Here is a 20,357-nt window from a genome sequence, read left to right on the forward strand (position 1 = left end):
AAGAATAGCCTGTTACTCCCCTAATATGGCTAAGGACCTCTTTCCACAGCCAATTTTTTAAGCGGGAGAAATTTAAAGTGCAGACAAATGTTCCATATTATGAACAATTTTGCAGCACATTTTTCTACACATTAAATTTCTTCCATTTAAAAAAAAAATTTGTGAAAGGTATGTCCGGTGCCACATGCACATAAAACCCAGGGTGTCATTCACCCATACATATCTCATTCATGTGAACACATGTTCATGCATCCCCAAAGACCACGCTCTCACTGGTGCACACTGGTGCACATGGCTGCACTGCCATAGTGCCCCTAGTCAAAATATTTTGTTCAAACCATAATATATGGCTTTATGGACATTAGACTGAAATTCAATGAAGCTGGGTGCAAGGGTGTCTAGTAACACTATGTGTGTGGCCACGACCTTCAGTAGCTCACAATAATTTTCACTGATCAGAAGTACCTCTCACTACAGAAAAGGTTGGAGGTCCCTGCTGTAGTCAAGGTAACAATTCCAAGGGAATGGGTATGTGACTTCAGAATTAACACTACAGTTTATAAGCAGTTTGTATAGGACCAAACAGAAGGCACATCCTTGGGCCAGAAACAAAGTACTTTGTGGGTGCTGTAGCACGTAATTCGCTACGGGCAAGATTCACAACGTTTTTTCTGAGTAGTCTAGTCTTATAACTGACTCAGGTTTCACTTAATCCTACATTTTCATGAACAAGACACTTATTCATGGAAAAAAAGATTTGTGAATGATATCCTAAGATATGAATGATGCAACTTATATAATATAAGTTAGGCTAAGGGCTGCTTGGGTTGAAAAATAAAGATGATCACACAATGTAGCACATTTAATGAACTGAAAAATCTCTGAATGCTGATAGCAGATATTCAAGACCGTTAATCTGCGCTAATGTTAATGAAGAGTGACCCTCTGAATCTGGCTTGTCAGGATACATACCTGCGAACTACACTTAACACCTGATCTCCTGTGATCTCCTGTGGGGTTGGGGGATATATGGATTTTGATCCTTTGAGCTGAAATTACTGCCAATGAACGTCACTGAAAAAAAGTAAAAATAGAGAACTGCAGTTTTGTAGAATTCCACTAGGTGGCGGCCGCTGCCATTAAATGTTATTTCTTTACGATTTACCTGGATATTTATGCAATGAATGTAACACCTGGTTAAGTACTGATTTACCTGGATATTTATGCAATGAATGTAACACCTGGTTAAGTACTGATACAAAAAGGTGCGGTTTTTACCGGGTGCACATCCGGTTCCGCACATCAGAATGGGGGATTTTGAGGGAAGCGTGCATGTTTTACCTCTTTTTGAGTTGTTAAATCTGCAATGCTTGGTATTTTCCCTGCACAGATCCTGTAATTTATTGAAATAAGAACAATGGTCTAGCAAGCTTTCAGACTATTTTGTGAGCTTTGGCATTTGGTCTTTCCAGAGTGAATCCAATGGGAAGGCTTCCTTGGGCACAGCTGGTCTCTAAAAAAAACAAGCATTGGAAATGCAATAGGTCTCGCAGCATTAGAGTTAGTGCTTTTAGAATTGTTTATGGGTTTTTTTGTAAATCTTTAGCATTTTTGTTTCCTGTAGCCAATGCTAAAGAATAAAAAAAAAAAGCCATAAACATTTCTAAAAGCTCTAACTCAAATGCTCCGAGACCTATTGCACTGTGTGAGGGTGAGGGGTTGAGGGCGGGGGTGTGGGAGGAGTGCGGGAACAGACGGGAGGGGAGGAGAGTAGGAGGAGGAGTAGGGGAGGCACGGGCAGAGAGGAGGGGGCTTTCCCGGCACGATAGCCCACCGTGGGAGAAACAACAGGACCGGGGCTCTATGCTGCTTTGGGCGTGATCTTCCCTACGGAAGACACAAAAAACTAAATTAATTTTCTAATGCAATAAAAAGCTATCGATTTCAAAAGATGCAGCTGATACTCCCAGTCGAGTGGCTGATGAGCTGTTCATTGAAAATACTAGACCCGGAGGAAAACAAAAGGGTGTCCGCGTGCGGTGTTCTTTGCTTTTATGAGAATGATTCTCCTGGGCTCCCCATGGCTTCTCTTGTGTCTGTGAGACATGGATCAGCTGTCTGTGAGAGTGATCCCATCGGCTTCACTGTGTGAGAAGGAGACGGATTGTGGGTGCGTGTCCGTGCTGTTTGTGGCAATGATACTCCCGCGGGCTCTCTGTGTACATATCTGTGAGAATGATACACCCGAGCGTCAGAATCAGAACGATGCACTCTCCGGCCCCTTGTATACATCTAACATGATTAGGAGAGCGCGGCTTTAACCCCGCGTTCGTCTTCCCGGTGTGTGAGAACGCGAGACTCGTGTTCCCGGTGTGCCACGATGCGAATGCGACGCTCGGGTGTCCCGCGCGTCTTTAGATTGAGAGAATGAGTTCCCGGGGTTCCCTGCATGCGTCTGGTCTGCAGAGCCCGAGCTCGATCAAGCGCCTGACTTGCCTGCGAGGAGAGAATGAGACGCCCGGTCCTGCGCGAGCCCACCTCTTTATTTCCATACAACTAGCGATTGGTTAGGTTTCACAGTAGGGGCGAGCGGGCGGGCAGAGAGAGTGAGGGGGCGGAGCGGGGGTGTGGGAGGAGTGCGGGAACAGACGGGAGGGGAGGAGAGTAGGAGGAGGAGTAGGGGAGGCACGGCCTAGCGGCCGTGCAATCAAGAAGTGAGGGGGCGGGAGAGTAGGCAAGGCAGGCGGCTGGGGCCATGTGCACGCGCTTTTAAGCTCAATGCGCATGCGCATTGAGCTTAAAAGTCACGGGCACTGCAAGGAATCGCCACGATTCCTTGCAAGTTGGATAAAGAGTCGATGAGCCCCCATAGTCTCGCTTGCTCGATGCGCATGCGCATCGACAGGCGAGACCTAAAAAATGGACGGTAATTTACTAGGGCGAGTTATGTGATGAACAAGAGACCAAGATACTACAGTTCCTCTTTATTAGATTACGGATTTTATATAGCATTTCCCCTCTCGAATCGTAAAGGAAAGACAATATGCACCACTGCATTGGGAGATTTTAAAAGCCTTGAGACTGAATGGCTCAAAACTAAAATGCTAGGTTTTTGGAAGTTTAAACTTTCACTCCAGCCGCATAAAAACAAGCAGGCTAAAAAACATTTTACTAGGGTCGAAGCCTCAACAGCCGTAGTGCAGGCAGACCTTGACGACTATCCCAAAGACTTTATATTTGACCCACAACGTGCTTAATTACAAAGCTCAACACATCCAGAAAGATGCTCCCAAACAAGTTGTTAGTCTGAATAACTGTGACCAGTACTTAATTTGAGCAAGTGGTTTCCTGTGTTCAGCACTTAATCATCAACACCGGCGCTTTTCATGAACACCAGTTAAGGACACATTCATTTACATGGACATTAAGTGATTTGCCCAGAATCACAGGATGGTCAGCTGACACCAGCTCCGAAGTCGGCAGCTCCGGCCATTACACCCAACCCTCTCCCCACTTTTATGGTTCGTAGTTCTACTTTAGGTGGCGATAATAGGAGAAATGGACTGGTTCTAGCTGCCTCTTAATGAGAGCCCCAGCACTTTTTTTTATTTTTTACAAATTAACCACTAACTGTGACCATGTCTCCTCTCCCATCTAAGTCGTGCATTTGGTATATCTTCCAAAGTTCTTTGTATCACCAACATGACAATTCAGGTCACTGATTGATTTTTATTCAATTGGATATCGTGAGCCTATGTTGGACTACAGACCATTGGCTTAGATGAATTCAAGCTGTCACCTTTTCGCGTTCTTCAGTTTGACTCCCTAAATGCAACAGGAATTCAAGGATGTGGATCCTGTGCTCACTGTGCCACTGGAAACAAGATGAAAATCGGACCGCTTGCTCATCCTTATCAAGCATTTGGAATACTATATAAATCATAGATATAGAGGAGCTTTCATAATCGATAATCCTCCTTCAGCCTCGCAAGAGATATACAAAGCACTAAATACCAATCTACAATTCAGACAATAAAGAATCCTTCGTGCATTGTCCTCAACCTATCACCTCAAGCTGAGCCTTCCAATCTTTTTTATGAAAAGTACGGCTGCTTTAGATTTCCATAATTTAATCTCTCAAAAACTATATGCAATGTTGAAGTTCTATATCAGCTAGATTGCTCCACTAATTCTTCCAAGAAGTTAGAGGGAGACTAGAACCATCATTTTATATGACAAAATTATACCCACCTCTGTTTAATACGATGTGTTTTAGTCAATAGAAAAATAAGGCAGTTTATTCCAATCTGTGTCGCAAGATTCATCAACCAGACACAAAGCACAGATAGTTTCTGGAGGTCTGAAGAAATCAGTTTAATATCCCTTGTTAAAGATAGCTTCAAGGGATCCTGAAGACTTAAAATTACTATTCCTACTGCGGAGTCATTTTGAGGAACTTAACCGGTTAAATAGCTATGGATATGGAGTGGAAATCACATTAGTGGCACTTTTGGATGACGTCCTGATGGCCTGAGTCAAAGATCTGTTTCTTATTATCCTCTTAAATCTGTTGGACAATCTGTTGGCCACATTAAACATTTGATGCCACTATCTTGTACTTTCTCACATGTCCACAGAAACATTTGTGTTGTATCCAGCAGCAAGTTGGGGATCTAATGCTCAGTGGAGTTAATGGTGAACTTTGGAGTCCCTCAAGGATGCACAATGTCAGATTTTAACATTTTTACATCATGGCTCATCAGAAGCCTTAATGAAAAAAATTACAGCACCATTCCTATGCCAATGGCACGCATATTCATGTGCGTGTCAGAAGACCGCAAGATGAATTCTGAAGTCCTGAAATCAGTGGAAGCATTGATGAGGTACAGTGGGCTGAAGCTCAAGGGAACCTAGACGGAGATACTCCGTAACCTGGTTAAGGGCAGTAAATCAACACAAGTATCGAGAAGAAGCTGCCACAGCCCCTGCTTTAGTCTTCGTACATAACTTGCCAACCATAGTAAGAACATGGGTGTTATTTGAGATGCACAATTAAATTTAAATACAATTATTGGGGCCACAGATACATCCAGCTGCTTCTGCTTTGGACTTCTCAAACAGTCGATTCCTTTTATTGATAAAAAAATCACTCTCTGATTGTAAAAGTAATCATAAATTACAAATCGGATTACAGTAATACCATTGTGCGTTTTTCTCATTACCAAATTGCAGGGTGCACAAAATGAAGCCTCCAAGCAGATTCTCAATGTCAAGAAGGCAGAGCGTTGCGCGAGGAATCCAATCCCTTCACTGGCTACAAGGGCAGAAAACAATTGTAGTTAAGATTCTATGCCTACTCAACAAATCTGTCAAATCCCAGCCTAACTTTATTTCCTGGAACAAATGAGGAAAGACTGCTCTTTGATATTGTCGGAATTTACACTGCTTGTCATTCGTAAGACTTGCCTGTGCAGAAAGGGGGACTGTGAGTTTTCGCTTGCAGGCACAAAACAACGGACCACATTCCCAATAAATGTTAAAAACAGATCCACCCTCCTACGTTATAGTAAGGACCTTAAGACCAAGGTTTTTGCTTAGTAGGGCAGGTTCGTGGTCACCTAATTCTCTGATCCTTTTTTTTTATTAGTTGGCTTCTGGCAGACAATGAAGGTAATTTATTTTGTAGAGTACACCATGTAGATAGTAAAAAGATAAAGAAAATCCTACAGGTTTTACCAAGGGTAATTTGCTCAGCGCTCATTTATAATGTCAATGCTTCCAGTTTGCACCCCAATTGGGATTAAGAGTATTCGTGAATTGGAGGCCCTAAAGTGTTAAAAATTCTCACAAACCCTGATCTGAGTTACCAGCATGTTTTCATACCGGATAACATAGATTTTAGAATGTGATCGTGGTGCACAAACGTAGGATATTCACTGGAAAATTATAAATATTCAATCAGCTGAACCTGGCCTGAAACAAGAAACAATTATTGGTAATGTCAAAATGGAGTATGAAGCCCCCTTGGCTTGAGCTAACCCTATCTCCTTTCGCCTAGAAAGGGCACGTTTTTTAAGTTTCATTTTTGTGCTGTTACCAAATTCCTTGCCTTCTCAGCTCAGTCTGTACATACTTTAATTTCTATACCTTTTTGGTCTTTCTTAGTTTGTTCTTGTGATGGCCTGATGTTGCTTGCTCGTTTATGACCCAACTCCCAAGAAATTTGCAGATGAGTTTGTGTTATTCCAGAGAGGAGGGTGGTGGCAATGGAAATGGCAATGTCACTCCCCTAGAGCAGGATAAAGCGAGATTTCCTTAACACATTTTAACATATTGCTACAGTGGCATCCGGCGAAGGACTGTGGTGAAAATGCCATCGCTCCCCAGCTTAGATCTGAAGACTGCAGACACCGTAAGTTTATTTAATATCCATTATTTCAAGTGGAAACTGGCAAGAGGAACTGGAGAACAGCTTGAGACTTTGGATATTCATTAGAGAGGGTATTATTCATCATTGTGGGCGACAAAATAGGACATGAGGTCTAAAAAGGGTAAGTTTCCATTTTAATTCCCAGAGGAATCTTTGCTCTCTAATACACAAAAAAACCTAAACAAATACACCAAACTAGGCATTTTGGCAAGACACTACTTAATGAAGTTTTTTTTGCTTAATTTGGTGTAGATCTTTACATTAGTTTTCAAGAAATTGGCATTTCACATTTTTTTGGTATGGCCATAAAGAGGTTAAATTATAGAGATATTTGGGCTGTTAATTCGTGAAGGCCGGCAAACCTAGATTCACAGTCTTACGTGACGTGGTACTCAAATGTGGTTTGGTGAAGGATATTTTTTTGTGTCGTCCATCTTGGGCTTGTGAACCCAAACTAGGGTCCATTAACCCAAAACACGCTGTTTGGCTGGCTGCAACTTCAGGAAAAAGTTTGTGGCCACGAATACAGGAGTCCCCAATTCTAGAAAAATAAATATTAAAAGGCACCATGAGGGGCATGGAAAGTATCCCATGATCCCTGACTAAAGTACCGCATTCCTAGTTCTACAGCCTACCCTCCATCTTTTGGTTTAAATGGTGCCAGTTTAAGGACTAGGAATCTGCTACCTTATCAAAATGATTTGAACTTCAAATGTTCATTGTTGGGCAAGAGAACTGCTTGCCTTTAAAGAAGCAGTGTTGTGTTTCAATGCATTAGAGCTGCTGTCTACCCAGATCAGTTCCTTTGAATCCCTTCACATTTGTCTATTAAAGAGGAATTGGGTCTTTTTGTGTTTATGGTTAGTTTTGTGCTTAGGGGCACAAATGCAGTGTCAGTGGTTGTGCTCAGTGAGTATGGCTATGAACTTGTATTAACTAAAATTCCATTATTGAAAGCAGGCTCACTTCACAGGTCTGAAATTCTGATTTTGCCGTTTACAGCTTTAGGATTTGCCGATAAGAATCGAAGCTTGAAACGTGCAAAACGATCTAACATAAAGTAAAATACATTTCTCGTGGGATGTAGGCTGAGGCCCATTTCCAGTGGTCACTTCCTTTATAATGTGCTTTGTTCTCGTTTTAACCAGTCGGAGTTGACAGATGTGGTGCATTCCTACAGCACCGATGTTGTGGAGGCCTCCTGCGCACTCATCTGTAATTGGGCCGAGAAGATCCTGCAGCGTTCCTTCGACAATGTTGTGGAGATGGCACAGTACCTCATACAGCAGCATATCATCAGTCCACGCTGCCCCAGCGCCAAGCTTGTCATGTCCATGGTGGTGTCAGGTTAGTCTTCCTTGTGCCTTCAGTAATGGGTCAATGCATTGTTGTGGTTCCTTTTCTGTGCCTCCTTTTATCCACTGTTACAATCCTTGTCATGTTCATTGTGCTGTAAAGTCAGTCTCCCAAGTCCCTAATTGGATGTGGCACACTTACCCTATTTTTGTTGGGGTTAAGTCAGTATTAGCCGTGTCTACGTTATTGCACAAGTGTCTTGTTTGTCATACGCGTGGTGGTTTAAGATCAATTTTTCCTGTGTGTTCTCTGATGTGCCCCTGCCAAACCCTTTCATATCAACAGCGTCTTCCAAGCAGTTTCCCAGTGTACCTACTCTGATGAAACAACTTCATTCTGGACATGTTTGCTTGATCCTATAAAGTTGGTATGAAATGGCATGCACCTAGAATGCTGAGCTAAGATCATTAGTTCTATAGTGTTTGACTGAAATGGTTGACTCACATAATTGTGTGCTGAATTTAGAGGCTTCTGGAATGCTCGTTTGAGATTTTAAGTGCGTTGAATGCACAATGCTGGATTCTTGTCGTTAATAAACTGATTCACACACCGAAGAAATTTGTAATTGCTTTTATATCGCATTGCACAAGCACAGGCGCAAAAGATATATCTAAATGGTACAAAACACAAAGTCCGATACTTTAAATGGGTTTCAAAATTGGACAGTTTGAAGTTCAGGCACACAACAGTAATATTTTCTATGTTAGCCTTATGGGATAATTTTAGGCTGGCTATAAAAGTCATGGTTTATTAGGCCTATCTAATATATGAGTCTAGTGATGCATAGGCATCAAAGGCAATGAGGAGGGTTTTCCGGTATGCACTGTGAAGTGGATCTTTTTGTGGAAGTGGATTATTAATAACCCACTGGTGCAGGATCACCCTTTAGTCCACAGGTTCTTAACAAGTAAGGAGGAATCAACACTGGAGTGAAAATACAAACCAAGGATCATTTATTTAGCGTTCATGAATGGGGGCCCATCCCACAAGCACAATAGAGATACCCTTTGAGAAGCACACTGAACAATGGGTTACATGGGTTTTTATAGCAAAAGATCACAAACAAGGGACGCCCAGAGGTAAATAGAGCCTTGGGAAAAACACACAAATGAGATAACAGCAAGAATCGACAGCCTTGGTGTCTTGTGCAATTGCTAAGTCCTAAGGCTGTACAAAAGCGGATGATGGACGAAGCGTTTGAGCAAATCAAACCCTCACCCCCAGTCAACTGATCTGGGTTTAATCCATCACCATTCTTTAGCTCACTCAGCCACCCCAGTTTAGGCATGGCCATATGCAAATCAGTCTGACCCTGTGCCTCATGGTCCCAGGATGCTTGTTTCCGGTCCAGGGAAGACATGGCTTGGCAGTTCGGGCTGGACTGTTCCCATGAGGCACAGGGTCAGACTGATTTGCATATGGCCATGTCTGAACTGGGGTGGCTGAGTGAGCTAAAGAATGGTGATGGATTAAACCCAAATCAGTTGACTGGGGGTGAGTATTTGATTTGCTCAAACGCTCCGTCCATCATCCCCTTTTGTATCTCTAAGTCCTAAGGCTGAACAACAAGATATGCTATCTGAGTAAACTTTACTTGAGGATTACCATTGTCTGAAAACCCTCGAGCAGACACCAGCTGTTCTTTTGCGCTGACTCTGCATGTATACACAGCCTACAATGCCCCACTCTAGATTCTTTACTCATGTTTATACAGATGCGGTGTCAACGAGAGGTCCGGGCTGGAAGCAGGGCAGGGGTGAAAAGTGGATGAGGCATAGCTTAATCAAAATAATGAGAAAATCGGATTTTACATTTTAACATGTTGTCAGTCACACCATCTGGCAAAACCTCTGTTGCTTCTCGTTTGCTGGCATCTTTACCAGAGGGTTGCCTCAGGTGGACTTGGGCATAATTTCTGCAGAGCGAGAATGCTTCATAAGTAGGCATCAGGGCCAGAATAGGAAAAAGGGTTCTAGGGACGATATTGGAGATGGCCATTAAGTTTGGGGTTATAAAAAGGACACTAAAGCTCGGCTTGGATATGAGGCCATTGGTCACAGTTGGAAATATGCTCTAAACCCATATTTTAAAGTCGGATGCTATGGCCAGAGTTTGGGATGTGGCATTAAGGACTTAATTGGATGACAGGGACAGGGTGATATAAATACATTTGGGAGTAAATAACATGTTTTGGAGCTACAAAAAAAATCATTTAAGGGAAGCATACTCACTCAGGAATGGGGAAAAAACATACTGGTACAGAAATGAGCAAGAAGCACACTAAATCAGTGCTAGACAGGAAACATAGATTCGGATGGAGGGTGAACACACTAGCTCAGGAATGGGTAGAAAAGGCATTAGCTTAATGATTTGTGCATGGTGAAAATTAGACAGAACTAGGTAGAGGAGAGAGCAGCATGTGTCTAAAATGCTAATGTGGGCCTGGCTGAGGGCCATGCTCCAAAGCGGTCAGGTGACTGTCGGGAAATAGGAATGTAAACAAAACGCTCAAAACAGTGCAATAGGAATACATGTTTTTATCCATAGTTTTTTCTTGTGAAAAAAATGATCACAGTAACTTGGAAGGTTGAAAGTTTTCAAGTATGTTGGAGTTATACTGACTGCATTGGATTCAGTGTGAGAAAACCACGATTAACCACGTCAGATAAAAGTCTTTATACATCTATATTTGCTATGTTTGTAGAAGTGGGCCATTACGACCATGGGAATATGGTTTTTCATACCTACAAGGGCCAGCAAAGACCTAACTTGAACCACCATTGTATCAGCCATGTGTTAGGGAGCACCAAGCCTCAGTTTCCTGTTGCACTGGAGGAAGAGCCACCACCTCTTGCCAATCCACTGTGCACCCTTTCTGTTCTCTTATAGTCAGTGTCCTGGCACCATTGGTAAGACAGAAATTGAGTGTCGGCCACCCTAAGATCAGCAAAACTGCTGATTGACGTTTCCTGCCACTTTGATAGCAAACTATGCACAAAAGGAGGTGTAGGGTCCTACCACTAATCAGCCTGGACCTCAATAATCAAAAAACAGAGCAAATTGGCTCATCAGGATTGTTGAAAACAAAGTATAGAACAACACAGCCAAACCGTACTGTGTAGCCAAGAGGTTGTATATTTCCAAACAAGTTTATTATATTCTAGGAATGAATTTGTATTATTTCATCAAAACCCATGACATCAAAGAGACATTCCATCAGAACAGTTAGTGTAAAAACATGAAAGAATATATACAATATATACAAAAATACTACAATTAAGGAAACATACACTTAAGGGAAACACTCAGGATTTTTGGTGACACCAACTAATATGCTTCAAAAACAAATTACATAGCACGATAGTTGCAATGTGTACAGTTTTTACAATTTATGAGTGTAAAGAACCAGTCATTTGCTAAAAAACCAGTGAGACAGGTGGATCTAGAATGGATTTGCCTGCTTTATGGCCGAGATACCCGCCACCCCCTCTCAACACAATCCCCAAAAGGAGGGAAACCGGAAACAGTTCTTGAAGTTTTTGGAAGTGGGATGGAGTGACCATCCCGGCCGTATTTATTAAAACAAAATTAAAACATTAAACGTTTCATGTTATGTACAATTTCATTACCATATTGCGATGTTTGGCTAACCTTAACAGATTCTCTAATACAGAGGTTCTCCTAGCCGAACTAGCATCCTACAAAACATTTCTTGACATATTGAAATTGTACATCCTAACGTTTAAGGGCCAACGGCAAGGTCATAACCGGTGTCAAGATCCCTAACCAGACTTACCCCTCCCACTTGGGATGGGCGACAGCACGGAGGCGTACCTCAAGTGCAACTACTACCAATTTCCCTTGACTTGACGGGGGCACCTAAAGACTCGACGCCAGTTAAAGGTCGTTCGAATACTCGTGTGAGGTATCTAGAAGGTATCGTAGACCTTATCCCAACCCCACACAACTTACCGCATCTGCCGTCGCAGATGTCACTGGCCCCGGGAAATTCCCCAGGAGGGGGCTGTAACCCCTCCTACAAAGGAAGGGGCCTTGACCGCCTTTCCTTTACTTCCGGCGACCCATCCTTAGAAGGGACCGCCTCCCCATTGAGGGGCCAATGGCCACCTCTCCCGAGCGCTCCCATCCGTGTTGGGTGACGCCCACTCATAGGGATCTACTAATTAGTGCTCACCGATCATGACCTTACCGCCTACCAAAATAAATACGACAGTGCTAACTAAACCTGAGAAACATTGGCCACTATGACCGAAAGAGCATGCATAAAATTCAACACTAAATCTGAATCTCTTTAATGGCAAAACGTACTCAAACCGACCATTCTTTATTAAACTCAACATCAACATGACACTACAACCTGTAAACGAAAACAGAAGCAAAAATTAATCAACTTTATTACAAACAACTGGCTGTCTTCAGGGGCTGGTGGGTGGGTCAAAATTGGCTCTTCGTTCTGTCCCGAGCTCACGTGCAGCGAGGAGGTGCAGCTTCAGAGCACAAGAACAAGAGGATGTCTTCTGGTCTGGCGTCCCTTTTTATCCGTCTTCAGGGCGGGCGTATACCCGCCCCTGCCTGCCCCGAGGGCGTGGCTGGCTGCGTCAGTGTCTAGGCCAGCCCACTCTAGGGCGGGAACGGGCGCGCCCCAGCTACGCCGCTTCGGGCATACCAGCCGAGACGCGCCTCCCGCCCAAAAATGGCTTCCCGGGGGGATCGAGGCACTCTGCCATACGTTCGGGGGGACCGAGTTGGTCGCCCCTTTCCATATGGCCGAGATACCCGCCACCCCCTCTCAACACAATCCCCAAAAGGAGGGAAACCGGAAACAGTTCTTGAAGTTTTTGGAAGTGGGATGGAGTGACCATCCCGGCCGTATTTATTAAAACAAAATTAAAACATTAAACGTTTCATGTTATGTACAATTTCATTACCATATTGCGATGTTTGGCTAACCTTAACAGATTCTCTAATACAGAGGTTCTCCTAGCCGAACTAGCATCCTACAAAACATTTCTTGACATATTGAAATTGTACATCCTAACGTTTAAGGGCCAACGGCAAGGTCATAACCGGTGTCAAGATCCCTAACCAGACTTACCCCTCCCACTTGGGATGGGCGACAGCACGGAGGCGTACCTCAAGTGCAACTACTACCAATTTCCCTTGACTTGACGGGGGCACCTAAAGACTCGACGCCAGTTAAAGGTCGTTCGAATACTCGTGTGAGGTATCTAGAAGGTATCGTAGACCTTATCCCAACCCCACACAACTTACCGCATCTGCCGTCGCAGATGTCACTGGCCCCGGGAAATTCCCCAGGAGGGGGCTGTAACCCCTCCTACAAAGGAAGGGGCCTTGACCGCCTTTCCTTTACTTCCGGCGACCCATCCTTAGAAGGGACCGCCTCCCCATTGAGGGGCCAATGGCCACCTCTCCCGAGCGCTCCCATCCGTGTTGGGTGACGCCCACTCATAGGGATCTACTAATTAGTGCTCACCGATCATGACCTTACCGCCACAGGCCCGGATAGTTGACCGGCTATCCGGGCCCCCCACAAAAGTCCTACCTAAAGGTCATGCTTCAACGTTTTTTAACCATGCTAAGAAGTCTCCTATGAGTAACTCATTCCCCACCCGAGACAAATGCACACCATCCCCCAAATACATACTGTCATCATTGATACAACCATGCGAGATAGAATGCAATGTCTTGGAACGGAACAACCTACTCACTTTGTTATTAAGTTTTCTAACAGAATGGTTCAAAGCAGGAATCGAGATAGCCCCCCGCCACACTTTTCGTGGGATCATATGAGACCACGCGATTATGCACCCCGGAACTTTCCTCGCCAACCAACTTACAGTGGAAAGCATTGCCTCTAGGAGAAGTCGTCTACCGGTGGTGACCAAATCATTGCCCCCCAAATGTACTATGACTATAGACGGCGGTGACCTCGTCCGCGCTAACAAACCCTCAAAGAATGCTTGAAACTGGTCAATACAGAGACCGCCCCTTCCGTAGAAGGACACCCTGTACCCGTATTCCCAGGCTACGTGAATCATGTCACCTGCTTCGAATACGTCCGCGGCACGCCTCACGTATGAGTGGCCCACGACCCACACCTCCTTTTTCACAGCCGGTGATGTCTGACCGCTGGCCCGGTGTTGGGTCGACTGCATAGTCCGCCCTGCCTCGTAGGCTTGCGCAACTGAAAACCAAACAAAAACAAGAGGCGTGAGTACATCGTTACAGCTTTACAACATGTGCAACCGTACATACCTCTTATAGCAATTGGAGGACCAACGTCCCACTCGTTTTACTTGCTCAACATTAAGACCCCTGGCTGTAGCTTCAGTGGCAGCCCCTATCCGGAAGGAATGGGTCCCGAACTCGCCCGGGTCCAAGCCCGCTGCGGTAATTGACATAGCAAGCACCCGCTGAAACTGAAACTTCGTCAGTGGGGTGGCGTCCGCGTGTCTCAACAAAGTCCCCGCCCATGATGCCACCCTTCGTGCTAGGTAATCTTCTAAACACTTTACCGGACACATGGAGGACCCAGGAATCCTGCGAATGATTATGCAGTCACCCATCCCATCTTGATCGGTCTTGGACCTGACAAAGGAGACAGTCATTGTCTCGCCCCTGATCTGAACGTGTTCTTGACACAACCCCCCCACCACATCCTGTTTGTTCCTCGCTACTAATTCACTTATCCTCATTGCCCCGTGAAATGCAAGCGTAAACGCAGCTCGGAATAAAAACGTCTCAAACTGAGACGAGCATGTGGCAGGGAGTGCGTCCAGCAACTGGGACAACCTATCCAGACCTATCGGGCGCCTCTCATCTACTCTGCGACCCTCAAGGCGTTGCCACCCACGCAGCGCTTTTTGTACCACGAAAGACGCTGTCGGGTCCTGGATATTGTGTGCCCTGGCAACAAAGGAAATGGCAGCACGATGCCTCTGGGCCGTAGCCACTGACTTCCCAGCCCTACGCAAGAACATCAGAAAATGTACTACCCATTCCTCATAGCCCCAAAGCCCCTCTCTCTCAGTCCCTAAAAAGGCTAAATAAGCCCTAAACGCCCCTTCATATGCCTTCCTCGTCCTTGGTGCTAGACTTTCTCCCACGAGGTGACGAAGTTCGGGGCACCGAGAGACCAAAGAGCTTCGGGAAAAGGTGCCGGTTCTGGGTCCGCTGAGGGAAGGAAACCCGAGAAAGCCTGCATTTGAAAACGAGACAGTGCATCAGCTGCCTGATTCAACACCCCTGGGACATGTTTTGCTCTGAATATCACGTTCAGTTGCATACACAGTAAGACAATTTCTTTGAGCAGCCTTAACATCATTTTACAACGTGCTGCCTGACTGTTGATGCATTCTACAACGGTCATATTGTCTGACCAAAATATGACAGAATGATCTTTGAACCCTTCGGGCCAGGTTCTGAGGGCCACCAAAATGGGAAACAGTTCAAGGAAAGCAATATTACTCGTCAGCCCCTCTTCATGCCACCATGTCGGCCATCTTTGTGCCGACCATTTTGTGCCGAAAATGGCGCCGAAGCCCATGCTTCCTGCTGAATCTGTCCATAGACCAAGCTAATCAGAGGACACGGCTGGTTTGTTCCAGACGACTCGACCATTGAAGTCCGCCAGAAATGCTAACCAAATACGCATGTCCTGGCGGACCTCAGCCGATAGTCTCGTGCGATGATGACCCTCCTTAAGGCCGACCATCGCTTGAGCAATTGAGCGGGAAAAGGGGCGGGCCATTGGGATCACCCTCAGGGCAAAATTCAACTTCCCCACCAGTTGCTGCAATTGATGCAGCGTAACTTTAGATGCATTCATACATACTTGCAGGGCTGCCCTGAATTTCAACACTTTGGCAGCTGGTAAACGAAAACAACCCTCACTAGAGTCCAACTCAATCCCCAGAAACTCGAGGCAAGTCGTGGGACCCACAGTTTTACCTGGTGCCAATGGCACTCCAAATTGACCCATTAACACACAAAAGTCAGCCAAGGCCTGGCCGCATTCGTCATCCCCGGCGGCCCCAAGGAACAAAAAGTCATCAAGGTAATGCATTACATGCCTGAAACCCGTTTTCTTCGTGAAGACCCATTGCAGAAAACTACTGAAAGTCTCGAAATATGCACACGATATAGAGCACCCCATCGGCATACACTTATCCATGTAATATGAACCTTGAAACATGAATCCCAGAAGACACTGGTCGTCTGGGTGTACCGGGAGCAATCGGAACGCTGACTCGATATCTGATTTCGCCATCAGCGTCCCGGGCCCCAGGCGATTCAAAATGGCTACGGCCTCATCGAATGATGCGTACCGCACCGAACATACCTCTGGATCAATTGCATCGTTTACAGAAAGACCATGAGGAGCTGATAAATTATGAATCAATCGAAACTCACCTGGGTCCTTCTTGGGGACCACCCCTAAAGGAGAACAGACAAAATTCTGTACCGGGGGTACACTAAACGGGCCGGCGACCCGACCTCGGGCCACCTCTTTCTGGATCTTATCTTGCACTACAGTCGTATGTTGCAAGACGGAAAGTTGATTTTTGCACGTCCCGACACCCTGAAAGTCCCCTACCGGGATGCGGAAACCATATGAAAAACCGTTCCGCAGCACCCCAGCAGAAGTACGATCCGGGTATTCACTGAGCCAGGGAATCATCGCCAAGGTATCAATCGGGGTTGGTAAAGGCGCCCCTCGGACTACATTAGACCTGTTTGGCGCCTCCTCTACCCCCATTCTCACCCGTTCTGGCTCTGCACGAGGACTCAGGATGGGGCGACCCGCAACCACTACATTCATGCTTGAACTTGCACGATCCCTGAGGCCTAGTACATTTACCTTTGTTAAAATTGAAACAGAAACCCCTTTTCCCTGTATTGCCGGCAGGTCTCGAGTAATCATCGGTACCCGCCCCTGACCGAAAGGGCGTCCCTGCATAATGGCGGGAGGACTCGCCAACATTACCCCCCACTAACGGTATTTTCAACATTCCTGATTCCTTCATCTTATCCCATGTTAAAGAATCATAACAGTCCCACGTTAAACTTTTGTTATGCTCCATCGCTTTCCTGAAAAGGTTATCATAACAGAACCACTGGTTACCTTGGTGTGATGTCGAGTACCCCATAATCCGTGACTGATAAACAGGAAACTCGGGAAGCAATTCAGGCCTACGTTCCCCCAAAATCGACGTAAAAATTGCCCATGCATTGCCCCAGTTGCCAATATTCTCATTCACTTTAAAGGCGGCCATTTTTGCGCGCCAAACACTCGGATGCATTAGATCCTTTTGACCCTTAACAGTTTCCACCTCATAATGATCGACAAGCAGGGAGAAAATATTCACATATTCCCCCGCCCAAATCTTTTCCTTTATTGTCAAAGGAACATGTTGCCCCAATTTTTCTCTACGGGAGGGTGCTGACTCATCCCTCGCGATCGGCAATGGCCGCTTACCTGCACCGGACGCTGCTTCCGCCACTCGTGGCTTGTCTATCCCCCCAGCCGGCGCGGGCACCTTGGCTGCATCTCGTTTCTCGCGTAACTGTTTCATCAGCGCTTGTGCCTCGGCAGCCGTGGCGCCCTCGCTACTGTCGCCCAACCACGCTGCTAGCTGTGCCGCCAACTCGGGAGGCATATCCTCGGTGGATGTCGGAATCGGATTCCCCTCCCCCGGTACCGGGGCTGGCGCCTCGAGCGGGGCACTGGGAACCGGGACGTCTCCCCCGGCTGGTCCCCTTTTTGGCCTCTTGGGCTTCCCTCCAGGAACTGCCCCAGCCGATGGACGCCCCGATCCCTCCTCCCCGTCTCGCTCCGCCAACCGCTTCTTTATTTCGGACATCTCTTTTACGAGGACCCGAACCATCTGGTCAGTCGTCATTCTCTTTGAGCCTTTCTTGGCCATCTCTCCGACAAAGTATCTGGAAGACAAAAAGAAAGATCAAAACGCTCAAAATTGGCTCTTCGTTCTGTCCCGAGCTCACGTGCAGCGAGGAGGTGCAGCTTCAGAGCACAAGAACAAGAGGATGTCTTCTGGTCTGGCGTCCCTTTTTATCCGTCTTCAGGGCGGGCGTATACCCGCCCCTGCCTGCCCCGAGGGCGTGGCTGGCTGCGTCAGTGTCTAGGCCAGCCCACTCTAGGGCGGGAACGGGCGCGCCCCAGCTACGCCGCTTCGGGCATACCAGCCGAGACGCGCCTCCCGCCCAAAAATGGCTTCCCGGGGGGATCGAGGCACTCTGCCATACGTTCGGGGGGACCGAGTTGGTCGCCCCTTTCCAGTCTCACAACACCTGTGGGTAGAGATTTTTGGAATTGACAGGAAGGGCCCACATGAGTGGTCTAAATTGGTCCCTAGCTGCACCCTTTGTTCTTGACACAGGCTGGGAGTCAACGCGTTTCGAACCTTAGTGAGTCTAGGTTCTCCTCAGGACGAGGACTGGGTAAAAGTATACCTTCTCGGCCGACACAAGGGCTGCGTGGGGAGAAGAGTATAAAGCCACCGGAAAGTGTTCTGGATGCAGTGTGAATGATGCCAGGATCCGAGGCGCCCAAGGCGAGGTGTGTGATTCATTGGAGACTCACATTCTCTTTTTTTATGATTGAGGAAGGCTGCACCAAAAGTGTGCTCGTTAGGAGACGACCGAGCCGTGGGGGTTTCTGAGCGGCGTGGCGGGAGTCAATCTACCGCAAACAGTTCAAACCTTCAAGAGCGGGGTCTAAAGTTGTTCGTACCTGGGAAACTAATCACCGAGTGATAGCACAGACATTTTCCGTGCTGGAATTCTGGGTCCTGGTTATATAAGTAGTGACCAACAACATTAGAATTCTGCTTTGTGTCTGTAATCAGTGAATAGAAGAAGAATTTCTCTGTCTTCTCCAAGGAGCCATAGACCAAATTCAACCTCTTAATTTTTCTGGTGATCAATAGCCAGACAGATGAACATATTGCAGGCAAGCTCTGATCCAAAGGAAGTGAATGGAAAAACTAGTTAATGGGCACTTCCTTCAAATTGCGAAAAATATATGAACCCTGAAAGTGACCAGGAGAATTGGAGGCACATTCTAAATTGCATGAATTGATCTAACAAAAAAAAATGTAGTCCAATCCCTCCTAAGGAGGGTAAAGCATAATGTTTAAAAAAAAAAGACTGAAAAACAGCAAGGTAATTTTCCCAGCTAAAATCTCTGCTTAGGGAGGTCACAAATTAAGCAGTAAGCAGCAGTAAAAGAAAGTGGGAGTTAATGCCCCTGTTACTTACTACCAGTAATCTTCGTTACTCTGAGTCCTGGTCTTCTTTGATGCACTGTAGAAAGCTGGCTCTTTATGTCATATATCAATACGTTGATATACTGTGTAGAGAGTCCAGGGGTTCCCTTATAAGTGGACAGGGGCTTGCTATGCAATCCCTAATTGCTCTATTAAAGGGGTAGTATTGTTGAGCAGCCTTAGGCTTAACACAGAGGAGTGCAAGACACTTGCAAATACACACAGTGATTAAAGAATGACGCACAAGACTCAAGGAGATCCACACCAATTTATAAAAAATACCAAGTCCCCTTGTATATGATTTGGCATCAGAGAAAAATCGTTCAGGTAAGTAAATTTTTAAATATAAATTCTTTTTAGTTTAAAAAGTGGACACAGTGCAATTTCTGAGTTCTACAATGTTATCCTATGGAAGGAAGAACAAGTTCTGCAATCAGTTAAAGTACATCAACGTACAGGACCAATCTCCAGTAGTTAATGTGCATGGTGGGCAAGGTCCAAGGCAGCACAAACAGTCAACCACCAGCGACATGAGGGCAGCCAGGTGTAAATCAGCTCCAGGAGCCCAATGCGTTTCAGTGGGGATAGGTCACTGTAAAAAAAGGCTGCAGGCTCTGGCTAGAAAACCAGTCGGGCTGAACCTGCAAGTGGGCTCAGACCTTGTGAAGCTCGGGACGGGGACACCGTTGGTCCTCTTCTCTGAAGCCCAGGGGTGATGGAAGAATGTACAGTAACATTTATGATGTGCTAGAAAGTTCAGTTGAGCAATTCAATAAGCTCTGCTGATATGTAATATCCCCTGCTGGTTGTACAAGAACTCCCAGGAGTTGTGAGGTAACCAGTTGCAATCTTTTCGTGAAGAGTACACCATTCTGACTCGAGATGTAAACGAAGTGCCATTTTTGGAACAGACATTAATTGTGGATTAGCTAATTCAAACAAAGGGAAGAGGGCGTACTGTAATACAACACAAAGTCGCAACATGTACAGGAGAGAAATTAAAACAATCAAATGAAAAACAAGAATTCCTGGCTCTGGCAAATCGAAAAAATGAGTAGAGCATCAAGAAGAAGCTGTTGTAAGTATATGTGGAGGTACCCCACTTAATCGAAAATTGTACATGTCTCTTTATAAAATATTAGAATTAGCAGCATAATCAGAAATATTGCATCTCTTATCTCTTGTTGCCCTCCAAGGTAGACAAGAAGACCAGTACTCTATTGGTGTTGGAGTAGGATCTT

At 45.6% G+C, this 20,357-nt stretch overlaps 1 protein-coding gene across 1 annotated transcript in view; it reads left to right on the forward strand.

Moving 5' to 3' along the window:
* RFX5 (regulatory factor X5) overlaps nucleotides 1-20,357 on the forward strand; it is a 58,884-nt gene that overhangs the window by 15,406 nt on the left and 23,121 nt on the right. The window contains exons 7-8 of the mRNA XM_086947345.1: nucleotides 6,331-6,412; nucleotides 7,579-7,777. Coding sequence (XP_086803471.1) covers nucleotides 6,331-6,412; nucleotides 7,579-7,777 — 281 coding nt within the window. The remainder of the gene's footprint in view (nucleotides 1-6,330; nucleotides 6,413-7,578; nucleotides 7,778-20,357) is intronic.

Source organism: Lissotriton vulgaris, chromosome 12 (assembly GCF_964263255.1).
Source record: "Lissotriton vulgaris chromosome 12, aLisVul1.2, whole genome shotgun sequence".
NCBI classification, from domain to species: Eukaryota; Metazoa; Chordata; class Amphibia; order Caudata; family Salamandridae; genus Lissotriton; species Lissotriton vulgaris.